This window comes from Callithrix jacchus, chromosome 2 (genome assembly GCF_049354715.1).
Source record: "Callithrix jacchus isolate 240 chromosome 2, calJac240_pri, whole genome shotgun sequence".
Taxonomy (NCBI): domain Eukaryota; kingdom Metazoa; phylum Chordata; class Mammalia; order Primates; family Cebidae; genus Callithrix; species Callithrix jacchus.
This window is the reverse complement of record NC_133503.1, coordinates 194,599,200-194,623,131: the sequence shown is the minus strand read 5'-3', so window position 1 is coordinate 194,623,131 and position 23,932 is coordinate 194,599,200. Positions and strand designations below refer to the sequence as shown.

Below are 23,932 nucleotides of genomic sequence, written 5' to 3'. Positions count from 1 at the left end.
CTGTGGTAACCGGCAATAGTCTGCTTACTGTACATCCTGCATTTCACATTTGCCACCAGAAGCCTGGTGGATTTCCATAAATGAAGTTGGCATTTCTAATACATTCTGTTTGCCTTTATGTTTGGGGAGGCAAGTCGGCATGTAAATAGTTGGGACCTCCCTGGTGACCTGGTGTCTACAGCTCATGACCCTGTTTATTTAGTCATTGACTTCTTTGCTTTTAGCAAATACTAGAATGGAGGGGAGGCTGATTAGACATTAGCAACACATCAAATAGGCCATGGGGGCCAAGCCATTCACCAGGAGGGTCACAGACAACAGCATATGTCTTCCAGAATGCTGCACGTGGACTGGGATGACGCCCAACGCGGGAAGGAGACATGGACGAAGTTTCTGATCAACGAAGGGGAACAGATTGTGTCTTCTGGCTTTTATAGTTCCCACAGAGCCAGGGAAAATGAGCCTTCAATAAATGCTGAATAACACACACACACACACACACACACACACACACACACACACACACAGTGTCTCTCTCTCTCTCTCTCAGATTGGTTCCTTAAGAATTTACTGTTCAGTGCTCCTCAAACCTGAATGTGCACACAAGGGCATCTAATTAAAATGCAATTGTGCTACAAAAAATCTTGGCCAGGTTAGGGTTAGGAGCCAGAGAAGGCTCTCTCCTGTATTCCTAACAAGATTCCGGGTAACGTTGGTGCTGCTGGTTCTCCAACTAGACTTTGAGTAGCAAGACACTAGAATGCATTTCATTTATTGCAGGATAATAGAACGTACTCATGTATTCTGTGTTTTGCAAGCTCTCTGTTGAGCTTGCTGTGTCTCCTTTATTGGTAGTGACTGTGTATAACGAGTGCTTCCTTCCTCATGCATTTGCAGGGTTACCGGAGCGACTAGATCCCCGTCCAGTAATTAGACAATTCCTATTTAGTAACAACATCTCACACTTGTCAATTTGGGGCTTTCTTTTAGCTTTGCACCACAGTAAAATACTTGCTTTCTGCAGCAGATCAAGCATGAGGTTCAAAGGCCATTTGCAAATTTGAGGCTGTTCTGACAAGTCCAACACACACACACACACACACACACACACACCCACCCCACATGCTGCAACAGGCCTGAGGAGAGGGCCTCAGGGGACCTTGCCTTCTTCTTCAGTTCTTTAGGTATGCTGGATGAAAACTGATGTTTAAAATTCTGGTGATTTCACATGAGTCACACTGAAGAGGAGACACAAAGGAGCCGCGTGCACTTTACCTGGTTGTGTTTGGTGTCTTCAGTGGGCGCACCATATGAATTCCTGTACAAAGTTGAAATTCCAGTGTTTTGAGCTAAAAGCAAAAGGAAAACAAAAGTTTAGCCAAAGAAGCAACATTCCAAATGAGGAGTGGTTGTCAGTGAGGCACATTCTTGCCCTGACAAAGCTTGTTTTCTTGGGGACCATTCCGAGCAGAAGACATTCTTTGGCTCTGAACACTGCATTTTACATACAGATATTAAAAAAGGAGAACAGTTATTCTGGAAAATCCCCACAGTATGTCAGCTGCTTGCAATACCGTTCATATCACAGACAGGGTCAGGGCAGATGCTGCAAACAGATGGTCATTTTGTAAGTTTTATGGCCTTCTTTTCTGGTGAAAACTGGCGGGTAATAAAGGCTTGTCACCTGCACTGAAGCATGCAGGAGTCTGTATCAGCAGCTTAGCTTTTAGCTGGAGAGTGACAAGAATAGAATTTCTAATTTGAGCTCCAGAAGTGCTTGATTATCCTTCAGACAGTTCATTCCTTACAGGCCCAAAGGACGGGCAGGGAGCATTGCCCGCATGTCCCCCATGCATCTGGAAGCCGGAGGCTTTGCAAAGCTGCTAGAGGCAGGATCCTGCTCTGTTGTCTGGTCTGCCCGTGGTCTAGCTGAAAGAGATGAAGGTCTCCTCTAGTTGCCAGCAGCTTCTGAAGGCCCAGAGAGGGGGCCTATTTGCCCACTTCCTTATGGGAGACCCTTGAAGCTCAAGGTATCCACTCACAGGAAGGGCACAGGGCACCACTCCCCTCCCAGCTGCTGAAGGGTCATGGGTCAAGAATGCTTTGGTAGAATGACCATAACATCTAGCAATCCCACTGCTGGGTGTATGTTCAAAAGAAAGGAAGTCAGTGTATCAAAAGCCATCTACACTCCCATGCTTACTGTAGCACTGTTCACAGCAGCCGACATGTGGAATCAACCCAAGTGTCCATCAGCAGATGAATGGTTAAAGAAAATGCTGGCCGGGCACGGTGGCTCACACCTGTAATCTCAGCACTTTGGGAGGCCGAGGCAGGTGGGTCACGAGGTCAGGTACTCAAGACAAGCCTGGCCAACATGGTGAAACCCCATCTCTACTAAAAAAAAAAAAAAAAAGCTGGATGTGGTGGCAGATGCCTATAATCCCAGCTACTCAGGAGGCTGAGGGAGAGAACTGCTTGAACCCGGGAGGCAGAGGTTACAGTGAGCCAAGACAGCGCCACTGCACTCCAGCTTGGTTGACAGAGCAAGACTCTGTCTCAAAAAAAAAAAAAAAAATGTGGTATATATTTTTTTCCCTATTTATTTTTAATTTTTTGGTGGTTTTTAAGGAGGTATTTTTAATTTTTAATTTAATTTTTTCATTGTACTTTAGGTTGTGGGGTACATGTGCAGATCATGCAGGATTGTTGCATAGGTACATACATGGCAAGGTGGTTTGCAGCCTTCATCCCCCCATCTCCTATATTTGGTATTTCTCCCCTCGTTATTCCTCCTCACCCCCCAACTGTCCCTCCCCTAGCCCCCACAACTGACTGCAGTGTCTCCTCCCTGTGTCCACCTGTTTAATTGTTCAACACCCACCTATGAGTGAGAACATGTGGTATTTGGTTTTCTGTTCTTGTGTCAGTTTGCTGAGAATGATGGTTTCCAGAGTCATCCATGTCCCTATGAAGGACATGAACTCATCATTTTTTATGGCTGCGTAGTATTCCATGGTGTATATGTGCCACGTTTTCTTTATCCAGTCTATCATTGATGGACATTTGGGTTGGTTCCAGGTCTTTGCTATGGTAAACAGTGCCGCAGTGAACATACGTGTGCATGTGTCTTTATAATAGAACAATTTATAATTCTTTGGGTATATACCCAGTAATGGGACTGCTGGGTCAAGTAGTATTTCTATTTCTAGGTCCTTGAGGAATCACCACACTGTCTTCCACAATGGTTGCACTAATTTGCACTCCTACCAGTACTGTTTGGCCTTCAAAAGAATGAAATCCTGTCACTTGCAGCAACATGGATGGAACTGGAGGTTATTTAGGTTAAGTGAAATAAGCCGTGCACAGAAAGACAAATATCGTATGTTCTCACACATATGTGGAAGCTAAAAAAAAATGGTCTCATGAAGATGGATGGCAGAATGATGGTTACCAGAACCTGAGAAGGGTAGTTGGGAGACAGGGGTAAGAGAGGCTGGTTAATGGGTAGAAAAACACATTTAGAAGAGAAGGGATCTAGTGTTTCATAGCACCATAGGCAACTATAATTCACAATAATTTATTGCATATTTCAGAACAACTAGAATAATGGAATTGGGGTGCTCCTAATATAAATAAAGAACATGTTTAAGGTGATGGTATCTCAACCCTTATTTGATTATTATACACTATATACTTGTATCAAAAGATCACACGTACCCCATAAGTAAGTACAACTATTACGTATTCATAAATAATAAAAAAAAGCTTTGGAAAATGCTGTCTGTCTAGTGTCAGTAGGGCATAAAGCACTCAAACTAGGAAGGGCTAATCGTTTGCTTCCAGTATTTAAGGGATAATGAAGTGGGATCATACGCCACCTATAGGTCATAATAGAGAACGGTCAGTATAACCTCCCACTCCACCCATGATTTTTATTTAGAGTTCATACAGCTGTGCAATAAAATTCCTCCTGGAGAATTCAGCTTAGGAAGTGAGCACTGAGAGTCCATTTTTCATTCTAAAGACCATTCAGCTATCCGCTCTTGTTGAATGTATGTCACTCCTGTCTCCGTATTATGGTGTAAACCACCATTCCTCTCTGGACCACTGCTGCTGACTCTTCAGCGATAGCCCAGCTTCCATCCTGTGCAGCCTGACTCCTCCCTCCATCCTGTTACCAACAGCCGAATGATGACTCTGTTACACAGGTCGGGTTCTACCTCTTTCCCTGCTTGTGACTCCAATGCCCTTTGCCCGGAGATGGCTCTCTACGGCCACCCGGCCCTGCGAAGTTTGGTTCCTGCCTAACTTCCTCCCACGTTTCTCCCTCCTCACCTCTTGGTAAAGGAGCCCCGGCTATGCTGGCCTTCCTTCTTCGGAGCGGGCCGAACTTGTTTAGCTTCAGTGAGGTTGACCTTGCTGATCTTTCTCCCTTGGAACTCGCTTCCCTCCGACTTTAAATTCTAGTCTCCTCTCGGCCCACGTCAGGTGAAGTAACCCCTTCCACCTGCACCCCGCATCTCATTACTCTGCTCATTTTCTTCTTCCCACTCAGCACAGAGCAGCAGCATCTGGTTGGGAACCTGTTCTATTGTTTACCTTACATACCGTCTGCCTTCCTCTTCCAGAGCGGAAACCCCATGAGGCAGAAACAGTCTGTTCTGCTGCTGCCTCTGTATGTATCCTCAGAGCCTGGCACAGCGCCTGGCCTCAGTGGACACCCATAGAGGAAGCGCCCTATTTGCTGAATGAATGAATGAGTAAACCTTAGATAAATCTGCCTTCAGAGCTATAATCTGCTGGCAGAAAATGTCACTTCGGGGATAAAGCGAAATCTTGTTTGTTCTGTTGCTCGGAATAAAATGCATATTATATATATTAGAATATTTGCACTATTGTAGCTTTGTCTCCCTCTCTGTTGTGAAATCATAAACAGACACCAAGACCCTCTTGCCAGAGGAATCTGAAAAGCATGAGGCAGACTTTGCGGCTTCTGAGCCTAGGATGTTTCTACTGGAAGTTCTTTCCCCTTACCCATTTAAAGGAGACTGTCGCTGAGACTGAACTGCCTTTGCGGACACAGGAGGCAGAGAAATTCATGGAGGCTCTGTCCTCGTATGATCGAGCTAATAGTGGACTCCCAGAAGAATGCCTTTCTATTTTCCTAACAGCCCCTGAATACCCAATTTCCAACTGAATCAACACATTGAAAATTAGAACGCCTTTCAAAAGCAGAAGAGGCTGGGCACGGTGGCTCACGCCTGTAATCCCAGCACTTTGAGAGGACGAGGGTAGATTACTTGAACAGGAGTTCAAGACCAGCCTGGCCAATATATTGAAACCTTGTCTCTACTAAAAATATAAAAATTAGCCAGGCGTGGTGGCAGGCACCTGTAATCACAGCTACTTGGGAGGCTGAGGCAGGAGAATTGCTTGAACGGGAGGCGAAGGTTACAGTGAGTTGAGATCTCACCACTGCACTCCAGCCTGGACAATACAGTGAGACTTGGTCTCAAAAATAAATAGATAAATAGAAGGCATAAGAGAGACATTGACAAAATCCAACAGACCACTGGATGAAAGGGCATGTGGGAAGCTCAGAGGGGAGGGAAACCTCCAGGTGAATTTAAAAGTCAGGCAGCAGAGCTGCTGGGATTATGCAACCCTTTCTTAAGGTGAACCGAACACGTGAGGTTCCCAGGCATCCGGGACTGCAAGAACTCACTGCTGAAGCTCATTCATGCCTGAATGAGCAGCCAACCTGATTTGTCAGGGCTCCTCAGTGGCAGAGCAACACTTAGGAGAGAATAATTTCAAAAGGCTTCATCCAAGCTAGGAAATGAATCCAGAAAAGGAGGGCAGGGGGAGCCTGAAATAAACATCTAGATGGATCTGAACTTCAAAGAGCTCAGCAGAGGAGATGATGGCTTCACCAAGGAGCGGTTACCACTTCCAGCCTGCACAAGCTGCATTTTGAGGGTGAAGCTTCCCTTGTTTTCATAGCAGAGGGAACGTTTTCATGGCAGGGAATGAAACAAGGAAGATGGCAGATTTTCAGGTTATCCTTAATGCACTGAACTTTAAGTGTCCTGTGGATTTGTTCTTGAATGATAAAAAGCATTGCTTTTGATGTGGAGGCCACAAGAAATCTGATTTTGCATGTCAACCCTGGAATGAGTTAGCAAATGGACATTTGCTAACATCCTGCAGGGTGGAGGTTGGAAACTCAGTCTCCCCATTCCTGTGTGAAAGACTGGCTTCCACCCAGCTTGGCTGGGACTTATTCATACTACTATTGAAGGTGGCAAACGGCCACTGTCCTCACTTCAGCTACCCCACCGTCACCTCCACCACCATCTTTGTTGTAATAATAACAGCCAGTGTTATACAGCACTGACTGGCTTGAGAGGAACTTCCCTACATACACACATTATTCGACAAAGATCTCAATGTTCTTTCTGGCTTGTGACATGATTGACAGTGTACTTCTCAACTGCATTTTTAAGTAAGTTAGAGCAAAGTTGTTTAAGCCTCTAAATAAGTTTGAAGAATGACATATACTGAAATTGTCGAGATCCCTGCCATTTTCTAAGAAGATGAAATTATCAGAAACAGATTTTAGTTTTTATTTTACGTATAGGGCAGAATTATGCCCCATTAGAAGTATTTTGACATAAACACTCACACCCACACCGGAAGGCCTTTTGAATGATTCCCTTGGGCAAGAGAGTTAAAGAGAAACACTAAGTAATAATAATGCAGTCAATCTCACGACTATTCTTTAATCTCAGTTTATCATCTCAGACTGCTGGTGATGTGGCTACCCAGGGCGATGATAACTGCACACTGAACGGGTCCATTGAATGTGGTGTCACGACTTGTTCAGCATAATCAGTACAAACTAGATCCTCTGCCGAACGTCTAAACTCCAAGGATGTGGAGTTCCAGTTCATACCCTTCTGTATTCCAGTTCCTCTATGACTACGGCAACACGTATGAGGGAAAGCAATGAATGTGAGTAATAACCTATAGCCACGCCTTGAGTTAAGTTCCCCATTCAGGACACATTTCAGGAGCAGCAGTGAGGTGCTCCCCTGTACGGCCTGCACGTGGAGGCAGAATGTGGTCCTGGGGGCAGGGGTAAGAAGCATCTGTTTATTATACTTTCCTTTATGCCACTGAGCAGAGTTAACACGGAAAACACTGCCGCTGGGGTAAATGCATTTGCTATTAGAAAAATTTATCTTAGCTGTCCTGGTTTGGAAGGCATTTTCATAAATCATGCAATTTGTCTGCTGTGCTTCCCTGCAGTCTTCACCTAAATTCTACTGGAGAACTCTGCCTCCTGCTCTTCACATTCCTCTCCTAAGAGGGTCTGAGTGTCCGGACTGTGCCCTTTGCATCCCAGCTTTATGAATGATCTAACCCGACCTTGTTCTGTTACAGGCCTCTTCCTCATAGCCTGTTTTCAGCAGGGACCCATCTCCAAGCTCATGTGGTAAAGAGGCTGTGAGGGCCCCATTTATAGGTCCTCACGGCTCTGGCAGCTCTGCTTTTAAGGTATAACACCCTCTGCGGCCACAGCCCCACGTCCTGCTTCTTGGAGGAGGGGCCATCCAGGGAGAGGGTGAGGTAGGGAGAGCTTGGAGGGGGTTACGGATGCCTCAGCAGAGGCATATACAGAGTATATCATGTGTACAGAGAATACAGTGACCTAAGGGTAAGCCCTGTTATCAGATGGGCTGGGCACAGCACGGCGGAGGGGGCACAGACAGGCACCCATTGTACCAATTCTGGCCTCCACAGAGTCTTGGCTGATGAGAAAGGAAGACAGGGGGTGTGAGTGAGATGGCGAGAGACAATGAGCATGGAAGATGAAAGCCCCCCAGGGAAACTGCGGCCATCAACTCTGAGGAAGCTTCTCGGGGGTATGTCTCGGTAAGAGGCTGGTATCATGGCAGGAGGAGAAAATATCTCAACAGTAGTTTCATGGGGTTTCCCTTAAATCCTCCTCCTGTCCTTTCCCCTCCCCTCCCCTCCCCTCCCCTCTCTCACTTCCCCTCTGGAGCTTCCCTTCCCTTCTTTCTTCTGTTCAGTTCCCTCCATTCCTAATCCACAGGGCCTGACTACACTGCCCCGACCATCTTAGAGTCCCCCCACCAATGGGTTATGCCAACGAGGAAGAAATATGTGGGACTCTTCTTTTTAATTTGAAAGAATATTATGAACTGGGCAAACGAGAGAGAGAAAAGGACTGACATAAAACATGTGAAGAAAACATTTTCTCTTAGTTATGCCTCTAATCTCTGTTCCAATTTCTTCAGAATCACCATCGTTAAGGTCTCAAGTGACCAGATAGCTGCTAAGTCCTGCCTTAAGCACCAAGGCGCAGCCAGCCCCATGAAGCCTGATGCCCCATCCCTCCACCCTGTCGCGTCCCAGGAGGAAGTGCACAGTGAGGTGGGTGCTCACCTGTCATGGCATCTTTCCTGGAAGTGTGTTCGCCTTTCGCCCCATGGTAGGCGGCGTTGCTGCCGGTGCACTCGTAGTCTGTTTTCCTTTCCTTGAGGCTGATCATTTCCCGAGGTGAAGCTGGGGCACTTGCTACATAAAGAAATCAAAAGGGTAATTTTCTGCATCTCATTCAACAGCGTGTGGACCTTCCCCGCGGTCAGGTCCTCAATATGCGTGGCCTCACATCTCTCAATACCGACATGAGGACCTGCTTTTGTTTGTTTGTTTGTTTTCTAATTTTGGCTCTTGTCCCTACCCCATTCCCTCACCTGTGACAACCGGTGCTTTATAGTTAGGGAGCATGTGATTTGGAGGCTGGCAGCTGGGGACCACATCCCGGGGCCATCTTCCTCAGAGAGATCACGGAGGGGACGTGACCTGCCCAAGGCGTGGGGGGCAGTTTAGGAATGAGACTCCTCTTGGTTTCTTCCTTTCTCTTTTCTTTTCCTTCCCTTTCCTTCCCACACTCCTTCCTTAATTAGATGTGTTTCAGAAGATCTATTACTGATATTGACTAATCCTTGATTAAAATAAATGCAGTTTTACTTAAACACTGAGTCACCTAGAAACTGCCTTTTAAAAAATCAGAGGAAACAGCTCTCTACAAAGGATGATTTGTGGGGCAGAAATCACCAAGCCAACCAAGACCTTGTTTGTTCATGGCTGGGGAGGGCTGGGGAGGGGCATGGAGATAGCTCTGGCTCCCGCTAGGGCATCCTTGCTCCAGCTCTTTGCATCAAACCCCCATTAATCTCTGAGGCACCCCCTTACACCACTGCCACTCACTGCCTATCCGACTGGGAGGCTGAGCTCTGCTGCTCCTCTTGCACCCATGTCTAAAGTGCTGGGTTGTAATAGGAGGATCCTCCTGGGAAATTCCAGGAGTCCTTAACAGACTGGTACTAGAAGAGAGGAAAAGCCGAACTCAGAGGTGAGGAAGGCATAAAAGGAGGCCGAAGTTTCATGAGAGATTGAATGGATTGGCAGAAACTCAACTTTCCTGCCAGTGCAGAGGGGCCCTGAGAGAGGTGGGCAGCAGCCGTGCATCTGGGTGAGGGGCAGTTGGCCATGTGCCCCTCTCTGCGGGCATCCATCCACAGCTGTGTCCAGCTCCAAGGGAGCTCAGGCACTGTGTCCCTCTGTCAGGAAGCTCTCCCCAGCTCCCACAGCCCAGGGCAGTGCTTCAGAGCCTTGTTTACACTCAACACTCACCTGAGAATTTAGGGATGCCCAGATCCCATCTTGGACCTTTTGAGTCTGAATTTTCAGTGGTGGGCTTCAGCACCCATATTTAATGAGCATACTTGGTGACTATTGAGGCTAGGAATCCCCACAGCACTCTGATTTTTAGGATGAATCTCTCTTTCCTTTGCTAGTATCAAAGCCCCTCCCCCACCAAACCTCAGTTTACCTTCCAGCTTATCGTTCACACCCTGTGTAGGGTCCCTTAGCTCCCTGGGTCTGTGGTCCCCTAAAGTACCTCTTTCACCGTCTGAGTCATGTGATTCAGTTTGTCACCCTTAGAATCTTCTACGTACAAATTCCTGTGCTAGCCACTGTGGGAGGCAGACACGCAAATCACACGGCTCTTCCTGAACGTGTGCAGCTCTCAATCCAGTGAGGAAATGGATGTTCAAATAAACTAGAATGAGAGGCAGAAGTGCCCAACAGACGTCACAGCCAAGTGCTGGGAAGGTAGACACGGGGGGTTGTTGCCACTCTCTTAAACCTGTCAAAATAAAATCACGCCTCACTGCTTAGCGCTTGAAGCCCTCAGGGGTTTTCGATCCTGGATGCCTATTAGAATTCATTACCTGGAGCCCTTTAAAAAATACTGAGGCTTGAACCCCACCCAATGCCAGATGGCCAGAAGCCCTGGGTACAAACCCAATGGCAGACAGGGAAGAAAACCACACAGCTTGGACAGCCTGTAGTACCCTATCACTTGTAGGACAAGCCAGGAGATGAAATGACCTGACCAAAAACTGAATCTCCCTGATCCTGAGAACCTGTGCAGGTGGAGAGAGTGCCCAGGCTCTGCTCAGGGAAGAGAGGCTCGGGGAGAGGACAGACAAGGGCTGGGACATGGGCCATCTGTCCCGAATGTGAATCTGGGGAGATGTGAGGGGCAGCCAGTGCACCTTATGAAGACTGGGGTTCTGTTGCTTACAGAGTGGAACCTCTGCAAGAACAACTGCACCCTTAGCAGGCCCTGTCACTCAGGGGCTCTGCATCCAGTCCCTGCCTGCTCGCTGGTGTCTTGCTCACCTCTTCCACCCGCTGCCCCCTTCTCTTCTGTTCACCATCTTATTCTTCCAGGAGAGTCTCTCTTCCTGCCTTTGCCCTTTTTCCTCTGGGTCTTCCCTAATAAAGGTTAGCCTTTTGTGAGTTACTGCCACACAATCAAGAAGGGACAATATTTTAAAGCCTGTTGACCAAAGCTTTTAAAATGAGAATCCAATACTGCCCAGATGGTGGTGGTGATTAAACTGCATCAAGTGTGTAATTATCTCCTGAGACCTTGCACGCAGTGCTGCTCCAAGTCTCCGGGAAATCAGGATTAAGTTCTGGGAAAAATCAAATCACACAAACAAGTGTTTATGAGGTGTCTGGATGTGCCTCGCCTCGGAAATCCTGAGGCAGCGCGCTGGCTGCATGGCTGGGTGAGCACAGCCCTGCCTGCTCTGAGAGGGCGGGTTCTCTCTTCCAGCCTTTGCCGATCTATTATGTTGCTTCATTCCCATTGCACTGATGGGCTCACTGTAATTCTTAATAATTACAGCTTTCCAAAAGACACTATCCATATGCTTCCCAGACTCCATGTGCTTTATCTTTTTAAGCCTGTTGGAATCATGGAAATAAGAAGCCTAAGAGGCCACCTCTGTGCTTCTGAGATGGGTGGGTGTTTCCATGTGTACATGGGGTTCCTGGCCATCACCCAGGGTTGGACCAAATGTGATAAGTAATGACAATACACTAAACAGGTCAGCTTTCGCAGAGCTGAGAGCGGGCCCATTTATTTCAGTCAGATATTCGCTATTCGTTTCTCGTCATGTTGACCGTCAGGTCTGGTGTGGAGTGCTGTGACCATGATGCTCGGGGGCAGGAAGACCTCTTTGCTGGGCAATGCTCTCTACCAGGTCCTCCCGGGCACCATTTCAGAGAATAGGATTTCCTCGGCATGGAGAGGGCAGAGAAGAGTAGGAAGAAAGCTTTCATAAATAAAGCCTACGTCACGGTGTCTGTGTGGGTACATAGAACTTGTTATCCATCCTTCATTCTCAGAACAAAATCAAAATGCAGAAATCAAAATAAAAGTTCTAAAAACTTAAACTGTGAGTAAAACAGCAATGGAATTTATGCCGTTTCTATCACTAAACGGCTCACATTTGCTGTTTACCTTTCCTCCTATCTGTGGCATTCTTTAACAGGACTTAAGAAGGGTATCAAATCAAGTATTTTTACAAACCAATAAAAGAAGTTCAAAATTTAAGCAATAGGAATGTGACACAATCAGGAAAATCTTAAATAGAATGACTTACAAGTTACAATTGGCTAAGGTAAGAATTTATTAATGGCAGCTGCTGGTTTATAGTTAATAAGAAAAAGCTAATTGGATATGGAGTAGTTATGAAACCATCAATGATGTGTGTCAAATGTATACCACACTGAAGGAAGAAAGCACATTTGCTCTCCTCTAGTTTTTATCTCAATTATGAGAAAATGCAACTCAAACAATTTTTGTTTATTTATTTATGTATTTGTTTATTGAGACAGAGTCTCGCTCTGTCACCCAGGCTGGGGTACAGTGGCACAATCTGAGCTCACTGCAACCTCCACCTCCTAGGTTCAAGTGATTCTCCTGCCTCAGCCACCCAAGTAGCTGGGATTACAGGCATGTGCCACCATGCCCAACTAATTTTTGTACATTTAGTAGAGATGGACTTTTGCCATGTTACCCAGGCTGGTTTTAAACTCTCAAGCTCAGATAATCTGCCTGCCTTGGCCTCCCAAAGTCCTGGGATTACAGGCTTGAGCCTCCATGCCTGGCCTACTCAAACTATTTTAAGTTGGAGAAACTGTCCATGGAAACCCCTGCTTTGCAGACACAGGACAGTTTTCTTTATACTCGTTCCTGGTTATTTCAGGTCCATTGCATGCATTTCATGCATAGGAACCTGCAAGCAAAGGAGATTTGCTCTGAGTCTGTGCATACAAAACACAGAGTGGCCACCGCAGTACAGAGAACAGATTCATTTCAGACTTCCAGTAGATGTCTGAATAGAAGGCTCTCCTCTGGGTGGGTGTTGGCTCAGGGACTGGGAAGGAGGGTCTTTGCTCGAAGAGAAATGAAGCCTGGCTGGCAGCCACTTACCTGAGCGGTTGTTGGGAGACACGCGCACAGGGGAGATGGAGGGCGTGCGGGAGGAGGAGTAGGGCCTTTGCCGGTCCCTCTCAATGGTTGAAGACGAGGCTACGAAGTGGTATTGTGACCATCCATCCTGTAAAACACAGCATGCTCCTGTTAAATGGGCAAGACAGCGTGACTCTTGACCTCCTGACAGCTTGAATTTCCAAGTATCTGGATTTGCAAAATATTTCCATAGTGCGTCCAAAGAGGTGTTTGGAGCTCCGCGCCCTCATTGAGGTGAACAGGACAGAATGGGAATGAAGACATGCCTCCTTCCTTCCAGACAGCCTGGTGGATAGGCCCTGCTTTCCTTTCTGAATGTTGAAGAAATGGTCTCTTTACAAACCTGCTCTGCTCAGAAGCTTTGACTTCAATGAAAATATGATGCTCAGAATGTTAGGAGACCCAGAAGCTGTCTATTTTTTGCCTACCTGGTTCCAGCTCTGCCTGGCTCCCTCTTCCACTGCCTCAATATTTTCCACGAGGGTTTACCCCTTTGCTCCCAGGACCTACCTGTTGGCAACCAGAATCCAGGGCAGCGTCCTCCTTCCCCTGTGCCTCCCCCTGTCCCTTCTAGCCTCTTTCTAGGCTCCAAGTGTCCACCTCTGTTTCCAAGCTGGTTTGCTCCAGGGATGATATTTTTCAATATGAAGCATATTCAAATGCATCCTCCCAAGCCTCCATTAGGCTTCCCATATCTAGTTAGTATACAAAAAGCATTTATCCTATTTTCCTTATAAAAACCACATAAATGTATCACAGATTATTTTGTGAATTTACAAAGCATAAAGAAGAAAATACAAATAGAACTCCACCCTCTCCACCTGAGAGAACTCCTGTTAACATGTCATGGTATTTCCTTCCAGTCTTTTGTTTTTAATAGACTTTATTTTTAATAAAAGTAGCATATTAAATAGTAGTAACATTATAGCAAAGAAAAGCAGTCACCTGCTCCACCCCTAATTCCTACTGTACAGAGGGAAATGCTTTCAATTCTCTTAGCTTTTTTCTTTTTCCTGATAACATGTACACTTTTAAGGTGCTCAGTGCTTTGTTCTCTTGGGATTGTTCAGAGAATCTTGCCACATAGTTGGCACCTAGTAAGGAAGCTGGGCAGTATCTTTTCAAATCATGCACCTCTCATTCTGGCTTATCCTACCAGTCAGGTAGAACAGGAACAATGAGAATTAGATACACAGAGATTAGTCCTGTATCTAATAAGAATTAGACAGGAACACGGAAATGAGCATGAATTTTGTTCTTTATTAACTTCTCATCTATTTACGTTTTCAATGATTCTTGATAGAGTTTTGAGCCCCTTAAAAGTCTAAATATTATCAGAATAAAAACATAAAAGAACTGAAAACAGGCACCACTGTGAAGTGGGAAGTGGGGGTGGGGCAGTGCCTGCTTTCCTTTGCTATAACGTCGGTAGTATTGGACATATTACTCGGATGGAGATAAAATCGAATTAATGGATACTATTATCTCCTTTCTACAGGTGGAACTTGAGCCTTTGAAAGTAAGTAGGCCACCCAAAGTCAAACAATACGCAAGTTACAAAAAACATATCAATACTAACATGTGGTATTCTAACAAGTGCTTGGAAGGAAAAACCAAGCAGGACTGGGGATAGAGGAGCCGGGGCTGGGACGGGAGAGTGTTGTGGGGATGGAGAAGGGAGTTGGGGATGGAAGAAGGGGGGCAGGAATAGAGGAAGGGGGCGGGTATGTAGGAGCAGGGGTGGGGATGGGAGAGTTTGTGGGGATGGGAAGGGGGTTGGGGATGGAGGAAGGGAGCGGGGATAGAGGAAGGAGGTTGGGGATGGAGGAATGATGTGGGGATAGAGAAGTAGGGGTGAGGATTCTGGCATCTCTATTTTGTGGAGTGGGGTCAGGGACGTGCTGTCAGGATCCTTAACATTGCAGCAGAACCTGGAAACGACAGTGAAGCAGACCCTGGGGACACAGATGGGGATTCCCAGCCAAGCAAAGAACAGATGTGAAAGGTCTGGGTGGGAACTGGCTTCGCTGGTGTGAGAACAGTCTCTTGGGACTGAAGAGGAGTGACCAAGGGAAGACAGGAAACCTTTGAGTGTCCAGGACAGTCTGGGGAGGAGTAGCAGCAGCAAAGCCGCTTGGGAAGTCACTCCCCTAGACAGAGGACAGATGGCCCAGGCTTGGAGGGTGCCAGGGGTGGGAAACGCAGATCTGGCACACGCTGGAGGGTTTGCTGCTGGCATGGCTGCTGGCATGGGAAAGAGGAAGCAAGCCTCACCACAGTGCTTCTGGTGTGAACCACAGGGGCCTGAGGGGCCCTCCACTGAGACGGGAGCAAGGGGAGGGAGGGAGGCAGCTTTAGGGAGTGGGACCAGGACTGCCTCGTTGGGACATATCGGTTACTGAAGAGGGAAAGATCGTGAAGCAGGATCTGCAAACTGGAATCTCAGGGCTGGAGGAGAGTTTTGGACGTCAGCGTATGGATATTGTTTAAAGCCCAGAGAATGGATGCAGACATGTAAGCCAATGCTAGTAAAGAACCGCAGAAGGCAGAGGCCGAGTGAGCCTGGGGACGTTCCAATACCGAGAGGGCGCAAAGAGTAGGGGAAGCTTCAGAGAGGCCCAGAAGGAGCCGAGTGAGCCGCAGGGAGAACTAGGAGGGTGTGGCGAGACCAGGAGAGCAGATGGCTGAGGAGGAGAAGGCCAAGAAAGGCCCTGCGCTCTGGGGGAAGCAGTCCTCCTGACGGGGACAGTAGTGCTTTCCCGGTCAGACTGGTAAATGTCTAACTCCAGCGGGCCCCAAAGATAATGAGAATTGGTGAAGGGGAGACAGAGTACAGACAAGCCTTTGGCAAAGTTTTATTACAAAGGGAAGTGGAGAAATGGGCTTGAAGAGAGTGAGGGGAGAGATGTTTTCATAGACCACACGGAAGATACTGCAGCATTTCGTGTGCTGATGGGAATGACTCAACGCAGAGAAGAAAAAACCTGGGGACATAGGAGAGAACAGGAAAAATGGCAGGAAGAAAATTCTCAAGACAGAAAAGGTGGATAAAATAAAGTGACGGTGGGGTCACTGGCTGCAGAAACAGGAGACAGTCAGATTGTGGCCATGGACATGGGAAGAGAAAGGTTGATGGGGTGACGAGAAGGCTGTTCACTCTTGATTTTTTTTCTTTGCATTTTCTCAGGGAAAAGGAAAAGAAGGTCATCTGCTGAGAGTGAGGAAGGGTTGGAGCTTAGAGAGTAGAGAGGAGAGGGGAAGGGAAGGGAGGAAGGAAGGGGAAGGAGATGTGAATTGGTTCTTGAGTTGGGTGGGGAACGAGCTGACTGGCCAGGACTAGTGGCCCAGGTGTGGCCAGGGCCGGAGGCCGTGGCGATGGACCCAAAAGGAGCTGACTGGCCACATCCATGTGTGCCTCTATCCAGCCACAGTCAGCTGCCCCGGGGCAGGTGTGGGGCAGGTAGTTGGTGGGTTGTCAGGCGACTTGGAGAAAGGGACAAGGGAATGTCACAGAAGCCCACAGAGGCTGAGCCCAGTAGGGAGGAAAATGTAGGTGCTGGAGACCATATGGACAGTGTAAATTGGTCAGGGTACTGGGGGCTTATGAGGGTCATAGGCTGCAGGAGGGATACTTCACAGGTGTCAGGGGTTTTCTTGAGGGAAGAGAGCAGAGATCATTCTCGAAAGGGCAATGAGGAGTGGGCAAGAAGGATGACTGCTCCAAAAAGGATGCATGCTCCACCTCCAGGGCCAGGGACACAAGGGAGGGAAGGTGGGTGGGAGATGAAACAGCCTTCGAGGGGGGTCCGGGGGGGGGGCAGTGTCCTCAGGGTTGCTGGTGTCAGATAGGAGATGAGCAGAAGAGGGGCCGCGCAATGGACGCAGGGGATTTTGCTGACTTTTAACCACAGGTTAAAGAAGGAAAAGACGTGGGAGGTGGACAGAAGACAGGTGGAATACATGGGGGATAATGGCTGCTCAGAGCCTTCGAGCCAGGGGTCCAGGTCATGACAGTCACCCAGGAGGCTTGGGTGATTGGTGAGTTAAGGTGATGAGGATGGAGGGTGTAAGGTACAAATCAATGCCTCCTTAGGGAAGGGTGGGGTGTGTGTCACAGAACGGGCAGGTATCACGGCAGGAGACGATGCCTCCACTGGAGTTCTGTGGGTTTGTCTGAAATCCTCTGGAGGATGGTGGCAAACACAGAGGAGGAGCAGTCTTACCAAAGGGCGGAAGATATTTCAAAAATATATGTGTCCGTTACTTATGTATGAGAATGATTAAAAAAGAATTTTTAAAAAAATCTTTGTCTTTTGAAGGAAATGCTTTGTAGATGACAAAACTCCCAAAAATGACCAAATGGGGACAGATCATTTTATGTATGTCCCATTGCAATGTAGAAGGTATGCTCTGGGATTCCAAGTAACGGCTCGGGACAAAACCTTGGCTTCTTTGGTTACGAATGTGATGATATTCTGTGTGGTATTAAAGGTGAACAAGGTACTTTACAGTACGAATATTGGGTCAACATTTAATATGTTCTAAGACCTAAGGACACGCTAGACGTGAAGGTGGCACAACTGCAGGGCTGGTTTTCCTTGGCCAGACATCAGTACATTAGTTAACGCTGCTCTCTTCTGCAGGTGATTGGAGACATGTGCTGTTCGGCAACTCAGATTTCATGATGTTTAGACTAGACTGCAACCATGCAAGTATTTACATTTCCGGAAATGTCAGAAAAGTGAATGTGATGACAAAGGTGATCACAAAGGAACTCTTTTCTCCTTTCTAAAGAAAAACATACTTACTTCATACATAACGTGAAGTTCGTATGGATTTAATTCACATTTATGTTTCTGTTCACACTTTGCATCCTTTAGTTGATTTATTTGTTGGCTATGCCACCTGTAGATTTTAAGTGTACTGAGCTTTTGCAAATGACTTTTTTCCCCTTTCTCAAAGCCGTTTTGAAAATTATTTCTCTCACCTTATTAAAAAAAAGGAACTCTTATATGGATGCACCCCAAAAAGTTCAAATCCTTCATAAGATCCAATACGGAAAATGCTAGTGCCGGGCAGAAGTGTGGTCCCACAGGTGACCTGTCTGTGGGTGATGGGGTTAGTATACACCTGATGGTGATGAGTGCGGAGTGCGGTGGGAGAAACAGAGAAGCAACGCCTGAATCAGACCCCTCTGAGGATGGCCAGGGACAGCACACCTGTGGGCACAGGCACTTTGAATGGAAGGGAGAAGGGAGCTTAAGGAACGGGGCAGAGCAGAAACCCAGTAAAGGTCTTTGTTAGAGCTGTTTCCCGAGCCACAGCGCAGGAGCCTAAGGAGGAGCAGAATACCTTTTACATTGCAGCGAGACAAACATAAAACCTGTGTGCTGTGAGAAGAAGTGACCCTCTCTATCTTCCCTTTCTCATTCATCGAGGCAGAGCGAAGGCTACAGTGGCCAAACCGCAGCACTGTGACACTCAACAACACCAGAAAGGGCTTTACAATTTTAGTTCTGATGCCACATACAGTCGGCCCCTTGTATCCGTGGGTTCCACACCTAGGGATTTCACCAACTTAGGATAGAAAATATTCCAAAAAAAACTGTCTGTACTGAACACGTACATGTTGCTTTTTCTTGTCACCATTCCCTAAACAGTGTGAGTACTTACATAGTACATTGTATTAACACTACATATTGTAAATAATCTAGACATGATTTAAAGTTTACAGGAAAATGTGTGTAGGTTACATGCAAACATGGCACCATTTTATTAACACAAGAAGGACTTCAGCATCTACAAACTCTGGTATCTTTGGGAGGTCCTGTAACCAATCTCCCACAGATAGAGACCAGCAACTGCCAAATGTCATGAAAACTTGTAGAACATTGGATGCTGGGGACCAGGGTGCACCTGGTTCACGGTATAGATCAATCAACACTCATTACAAACACAGTTATGTGGAATACTTAGCTACCTTGAGCTCATGGCCTTCCACACATATATATATAAATATATATATATATATATTTTTTTTTTTTTGAGATGGAGTCTTGCTTCTTTTCCCAGGCTGGAGTGCAATGGTATGATCTTGACTCACTGCAACCTGTCTCCTACTTTCAAATAATTCTCCTACCTCAGTCTCCTGAGCAGCTGGGATTACAGGTACCCACCAGCATGCTCAGCTAATCTCTGTATTTTTAGGAGAGACAGGGTTTCACTGCTTTGGCCAGGCTGGTCTCAAACGCCTGACCTCAAGTGATCTGCCCGCCTCGGCCTCCCAAAGTGCTGGGATTATAGGCATTAGCCACCACGCCCGGCCCTGCATCTTTTATTGTATAAAATATTTAGTCATTCAATTAAAAAATGTTTTGCTTTTTAAATCAGAAGGGAAATGAAGATACAGATTCTTCAGGAAAGTTATTGCTCAGCTGACGTTCCTTCTATTCCACTAGCCACGTACATTTTTGTTATCGAGCCAGCTAGAATCGATCTAGTCATTTACTTCCCACTGTCACTCAGAAAGGCGTGGAGGTGGTTCACAGAAATGCAGACAACTAGGGCACATATCTTTTCAATCATTATTTGCCTCTTTAATCACTATTTTTTCTTGTTAAAATATTAGCTCATTGTAGGCCAGAGAGTTTGTTTGCGAATTCTGTTGTATCGGGCATACCACCCTGGCTCCTCTTTGCACCACCTGTACAACTCATAGGGATTAGAAAAGAAAGCTCAGGGAAGCAGCAGGGAGAATGAAGAATGACTGTGGTAACTGGGGAAGGGCCGTGAGTCCTCCGCATCAATGATAAGGAGCTCTTTTACTATCTGCTGTTCACCTTCAAGAGAATGACCCAGAAGTTCTGCCCTTCAGCCCAGGATCCAGCTAAGCTGTCAAAAATGTGATATGATATCTGTGCCTCAAATTGGTTTTTATTTTTAACACATTAAACTTAAAACTGGAGGTCGTTAAATTGTTCCAAGTATATAGAGATAGAAATCCAAAAAAGATGAGTTCAAAGTCACTGAACCTTAAATTGCCACAAGGAACAATCTGATTTTCTTTATCTTACACCCTTTAGCTGTCCTTCCCCCACTTACAGCCTCTGAAAGTTTCCAATGCGTTTCTTACGAAACTATATTATTCCCCAAAGCTACGATAATCCACATGGGCATTTCCAGTGGTTCAGAGTGCATGAGAGTCAGGCCACTGGTCGTCACTGTATTTCTAGGATGTGGTCAGTCTGCTTAGTTGATACAGGTCTTCTTTTTATGGATCTCGAGGGCCCTGAATTTATACCACTCTCCATTTTATATTTTTGAACATCCTGTAAATGTCGCCAAGAAGAATGTATTACTAGAGAGACTTCTACTAAGGGTTTGAATGAGGGGACTAAGTAGCTTTCATTCAGACTGGTCTACAAGAGGTTAGGATAACACTCACTCAAGCCATAGCTTCTTATTCTAGAAATTGTGCACGACATTCAGTTCAGAGAGGCACAGGAGTTGGTTAGGTCTGTATGCAGAGGATGAGCGAGAACTGTCTGTCAAGGTTCAAAACTGTTCTCATGAATATCTTTTCACTACCTGACTTGCTAACCCTAGGTTTCTCAGCAGATAGAGAGGTGGAATCAGAGAGCCATCAGGAGTTGGCCCTTCTCCCCTAATTACTGGTAAGGTCCAACTCAGCTTCTTTTCCACACATTAAGGGCAAAGTGACTCATCAGCTTGGGGAGTTTTAAAAATACTAATGCCAGGGCTCCAGACCTGAGATTCATTTTAGAGTTTTCTGGGTAGGGCCTGGGTATCCTTATTTTCAAAAGCTCCACCCCTCCCCCAAATTGATGCTAATGAACAGCCAGGGCTGTGAACCACTGGCCTGGGGTTTCTTTGCATAGGTGTCAGTGACAAGTTGGGGTCCATTTTTAAAGTGCTAACCCCCAGGAGGCCCTTCAGTCTTCATTTCCAAGGTTGACTTTTATAGTAACAAAATAGGTTAAAATCTCAGGCCAGAGAGGGATGCCACACCCACTAAGTGCCAGTCACACCTGATCACCCAGTATGCACTGATTATGAGATTCCATGTCACACATCCCCACCTGGGATCAGGCAGCTCTGTGACACGGCAGGGCACCTTGCGTTTTTCTGCCTGTCAAACCTTATCCTGCTTGGTTCTGTATTACACAAACAGGAGGCAGGCAATGCATGTTCATCCAATGACTATTGCCAAATAAATTATGCCACCCTGGTTTAAGGGGAGCTTTCAGTAATGTGACCAGTTTTGTTTCCATGATACTAATAAAATGCTTTTACATCACGCTACAGACTTTTGCAAGCCAGTCTACCTACCTAGCTGTGAGGCAGCAAGGGTGCCTCATTTACTTCTGAAGCCCTGGTACCTAGCATAGTACCTGGAACACAGAGGTGTCTAATAAATGCTAGCTGGAGTTAATGATTTAAGATGACAGTATTAATTATTGTGAAATGAAATAATAATCAATTTCACAGGTGTTACAGCTAGCATCCGCAGTTCTTATACTCTATTCTACAACAAATATAATCAGAGCCTTAGAACCTTTTTCTTTTAATTGCAGCTTAGAGTAACTTCATCAGAATCACCTGCTGTTGGTAGATCTGTCTTTTATGACACACTTGCAACTGTGCTAAAGGTAGTGTTAGCTTAGGTAAAACAGCACCTAATGACAATCACAAAAAAGTGGCCTTGGGTTTGCCTGCTCTATTTTAAGTGGTAATTTCTCTCCACTGACCATGTTTCAGTGTGAGGTATATATAATTGCCTCCTCTTTAACCAGTCTGGAAAATAATTTTGAAGCATCATTATCTTTGCCACCTCTGTCCCCTGGATGGGTGCTGACTCAGTGGGAGCACACAGCTTGTCCCTCCTCCCCCAGTGCTTCTAGCTCCATGGAGCTCAGAATACATAGGTACTTGCCCATGGCAAATGCATTCAGTTTCCCCCAAACACAGATCCTTAGGAGAATCAGGAAATAGGATTAAAAAGGAGACTATATTACCGTTCTCATTAGCTATGCCCAATTTCTTTTATGGCTGGGTACAGCAGTCCACACCTGCTTCCAGAATGTGCCCATTAAACTGAAGGGGTTGGTTTCTGGAGGGGTCACCTCGTGGGAATATTATTGGGCAGGGACCAGTGATGACCAGTTGGTGCTCCAGAAAGCATGCAGAGCATGTCAATGAGAGGGTGGAGAATATTTACATGTGATGGAATGAGAATGACCCATTGTTCAGGCTACGAAGAGACATTCTGCCATTGTGAGTTGAGCAGGTAAGAGCATCCCACTTCTGCTGAATCAGAAAAAGGATGGAGAAGGATACTCCTTGATGGAGGAGGAGGGAAGGGGATTAGGGCGAGAAGTTGCCTTATTCCATGTAATAGAGTTTAGAGAGAAGGTGCGAGGGGAGAGTGAATATTTCAAGGGCTGCTCAAATGAAGGTTTAGTGGATTTGCTGATTATAGGGAGAAAAAAACAGTCTAAATACCAAATCCTCAGTAACGTGCTTTAGCAGATGAGATTCAGCAGAAAATGGAATTTTGAGTTACGCATATGGTAGCCTCTGACCCCTGATCCCGGAAGACACCTTTTAGAAACTTGACCTCAGTGGGTTGAAGGGTGACCCAGTGAATACCCACAGCTGTGACGATATAGTCAATGTTGATGTTCCTGTTGATAATTTTGTTTCCAAAGAGAGTTTTGGAAGCTTTGTCTTCTCTCCATAGAAGTTATATTCAGCAACTATTTTCTTATAAGAGACTTCTCTGACCCAGGAGCTTCAACAAATAATTAACTTTGAAAATGAACAATGGTTTATTTCTACTGGGGATATTAATTGGAACCCAACATAATTACTAGGACACTGTTAGCCCATGTATATGGCCTTTTTCTTCCTGTGTTTTAAACAGTTCTGGAACTTTCTTAATCTAGTGAGATTTATTTGGCCTCTACACGAGGAATCCTCAGTGGGCATATGCAGACTACTTCGTACTGAAGTAACTAACACAAGTCTCTCACCTTAGCTGTCCTTGAAGGCCCTACAGCCCAGAAAGCTTGTCAATTCTAACTTTTTTTGGGTGACTTGAGATATGAAGAAAAGTATGGTGAAAATCTGTTGGGCTTTTAGCAACCCGAGCTCACCCATGCGTCAGCCTGCAAGACGCGGGGCTCAGTACTTATATTCACAAGCAAGACTCCTTCACCAGGGACCTATTTTTCAAAGGAAAAGTCAAAACAGAAGTCGTTGCCTTAGGTAACCAGCTAAGACACTAAGGCTCACGTAACAGAAATTTCAAAAATTGTATCAGTTTTCCAGTCATTTCAAAATTGTACCAGTTTTCCAGTCATTTTTGAGTAGAATAAACCTATTAAGGTAATCACATTAAGCGGAGAATGAAAAGATTTCAAATTAGTGGATTTATACGTACACATCCTTCTGATTTTCAGAAAATGTATTAAATACAATAAACTGGAGGCAGAATATTTGGAAGACCAAGTCATATTTTGCTTAACTACAAAACCTTCCGCTTCTCTCTGCTGTAATAAAACAAGCTTCCATCTATTTTTAAGGAAAACTGTTTGTTAAAGGTTCATTAAAACTAATTCCATCAACAATTCCAAAAGCTATTAGAGTTAAATATTTAAACTAAATTTTAAGGGCCAAAAGGGAGTATTTGCAGTTTAATGTACAAATAAACACTACCTGACATACCAGTTGGTTTCATTAGTTTGCTTCAGCTGTGTTGCTTCTAATGAAATTTAATTAAATTGATTTGGCTACTTAAAGGTACAGCACATATGAACATAAGGATCTTGTGCAATATCATCTTTTAAAAGCAAATACTGTGTAAATCTGTTTTAGGAATTCAATTTACTGCTACTGAATTAATTCTAAAGAACCAATGTAACCAAGAAGATGTGAAAAGTTGGAAAAAATATATGTGATTTAATAGAAGATAGTATACCG

At 45.6% G+C, this 23,932-nt stretch overlaps 1 protein-coding gene across 26 annotated transcripts in view; it reads right to left on the bottom strand.

Moving 5' to 3' along the window:
• Nucleotides 1-23,932, bottom strand: part of CTNND2 (catenin delta 2) — a 967,235-nt gene that overhangs the window by 7,150 nt on the left and 936,153 nt on the right. For all 26 annotated transcript variants that reach the window (XM_035292306.3, XM_035292310.3, XM_017969987.4 and 23 more), the window contains 3 exons: nt 12,893-13,019; nt 8,476-8,607; nt 1,276-1,349 (listed from right to left, as the gene is read on the bottom strand). In XM_035292306.3, coding sequence (XP_035148197.2) covers nt 1,276-1,349; nt 8,476-8,607; nt 12,893-13,019 — 333 coding nt within the window. The remainder of the gene's footprint in view (nt 1-1,275; nt 1,350-8,475; nt 8,608-12,892; nt 13,020-23,932) is intronic.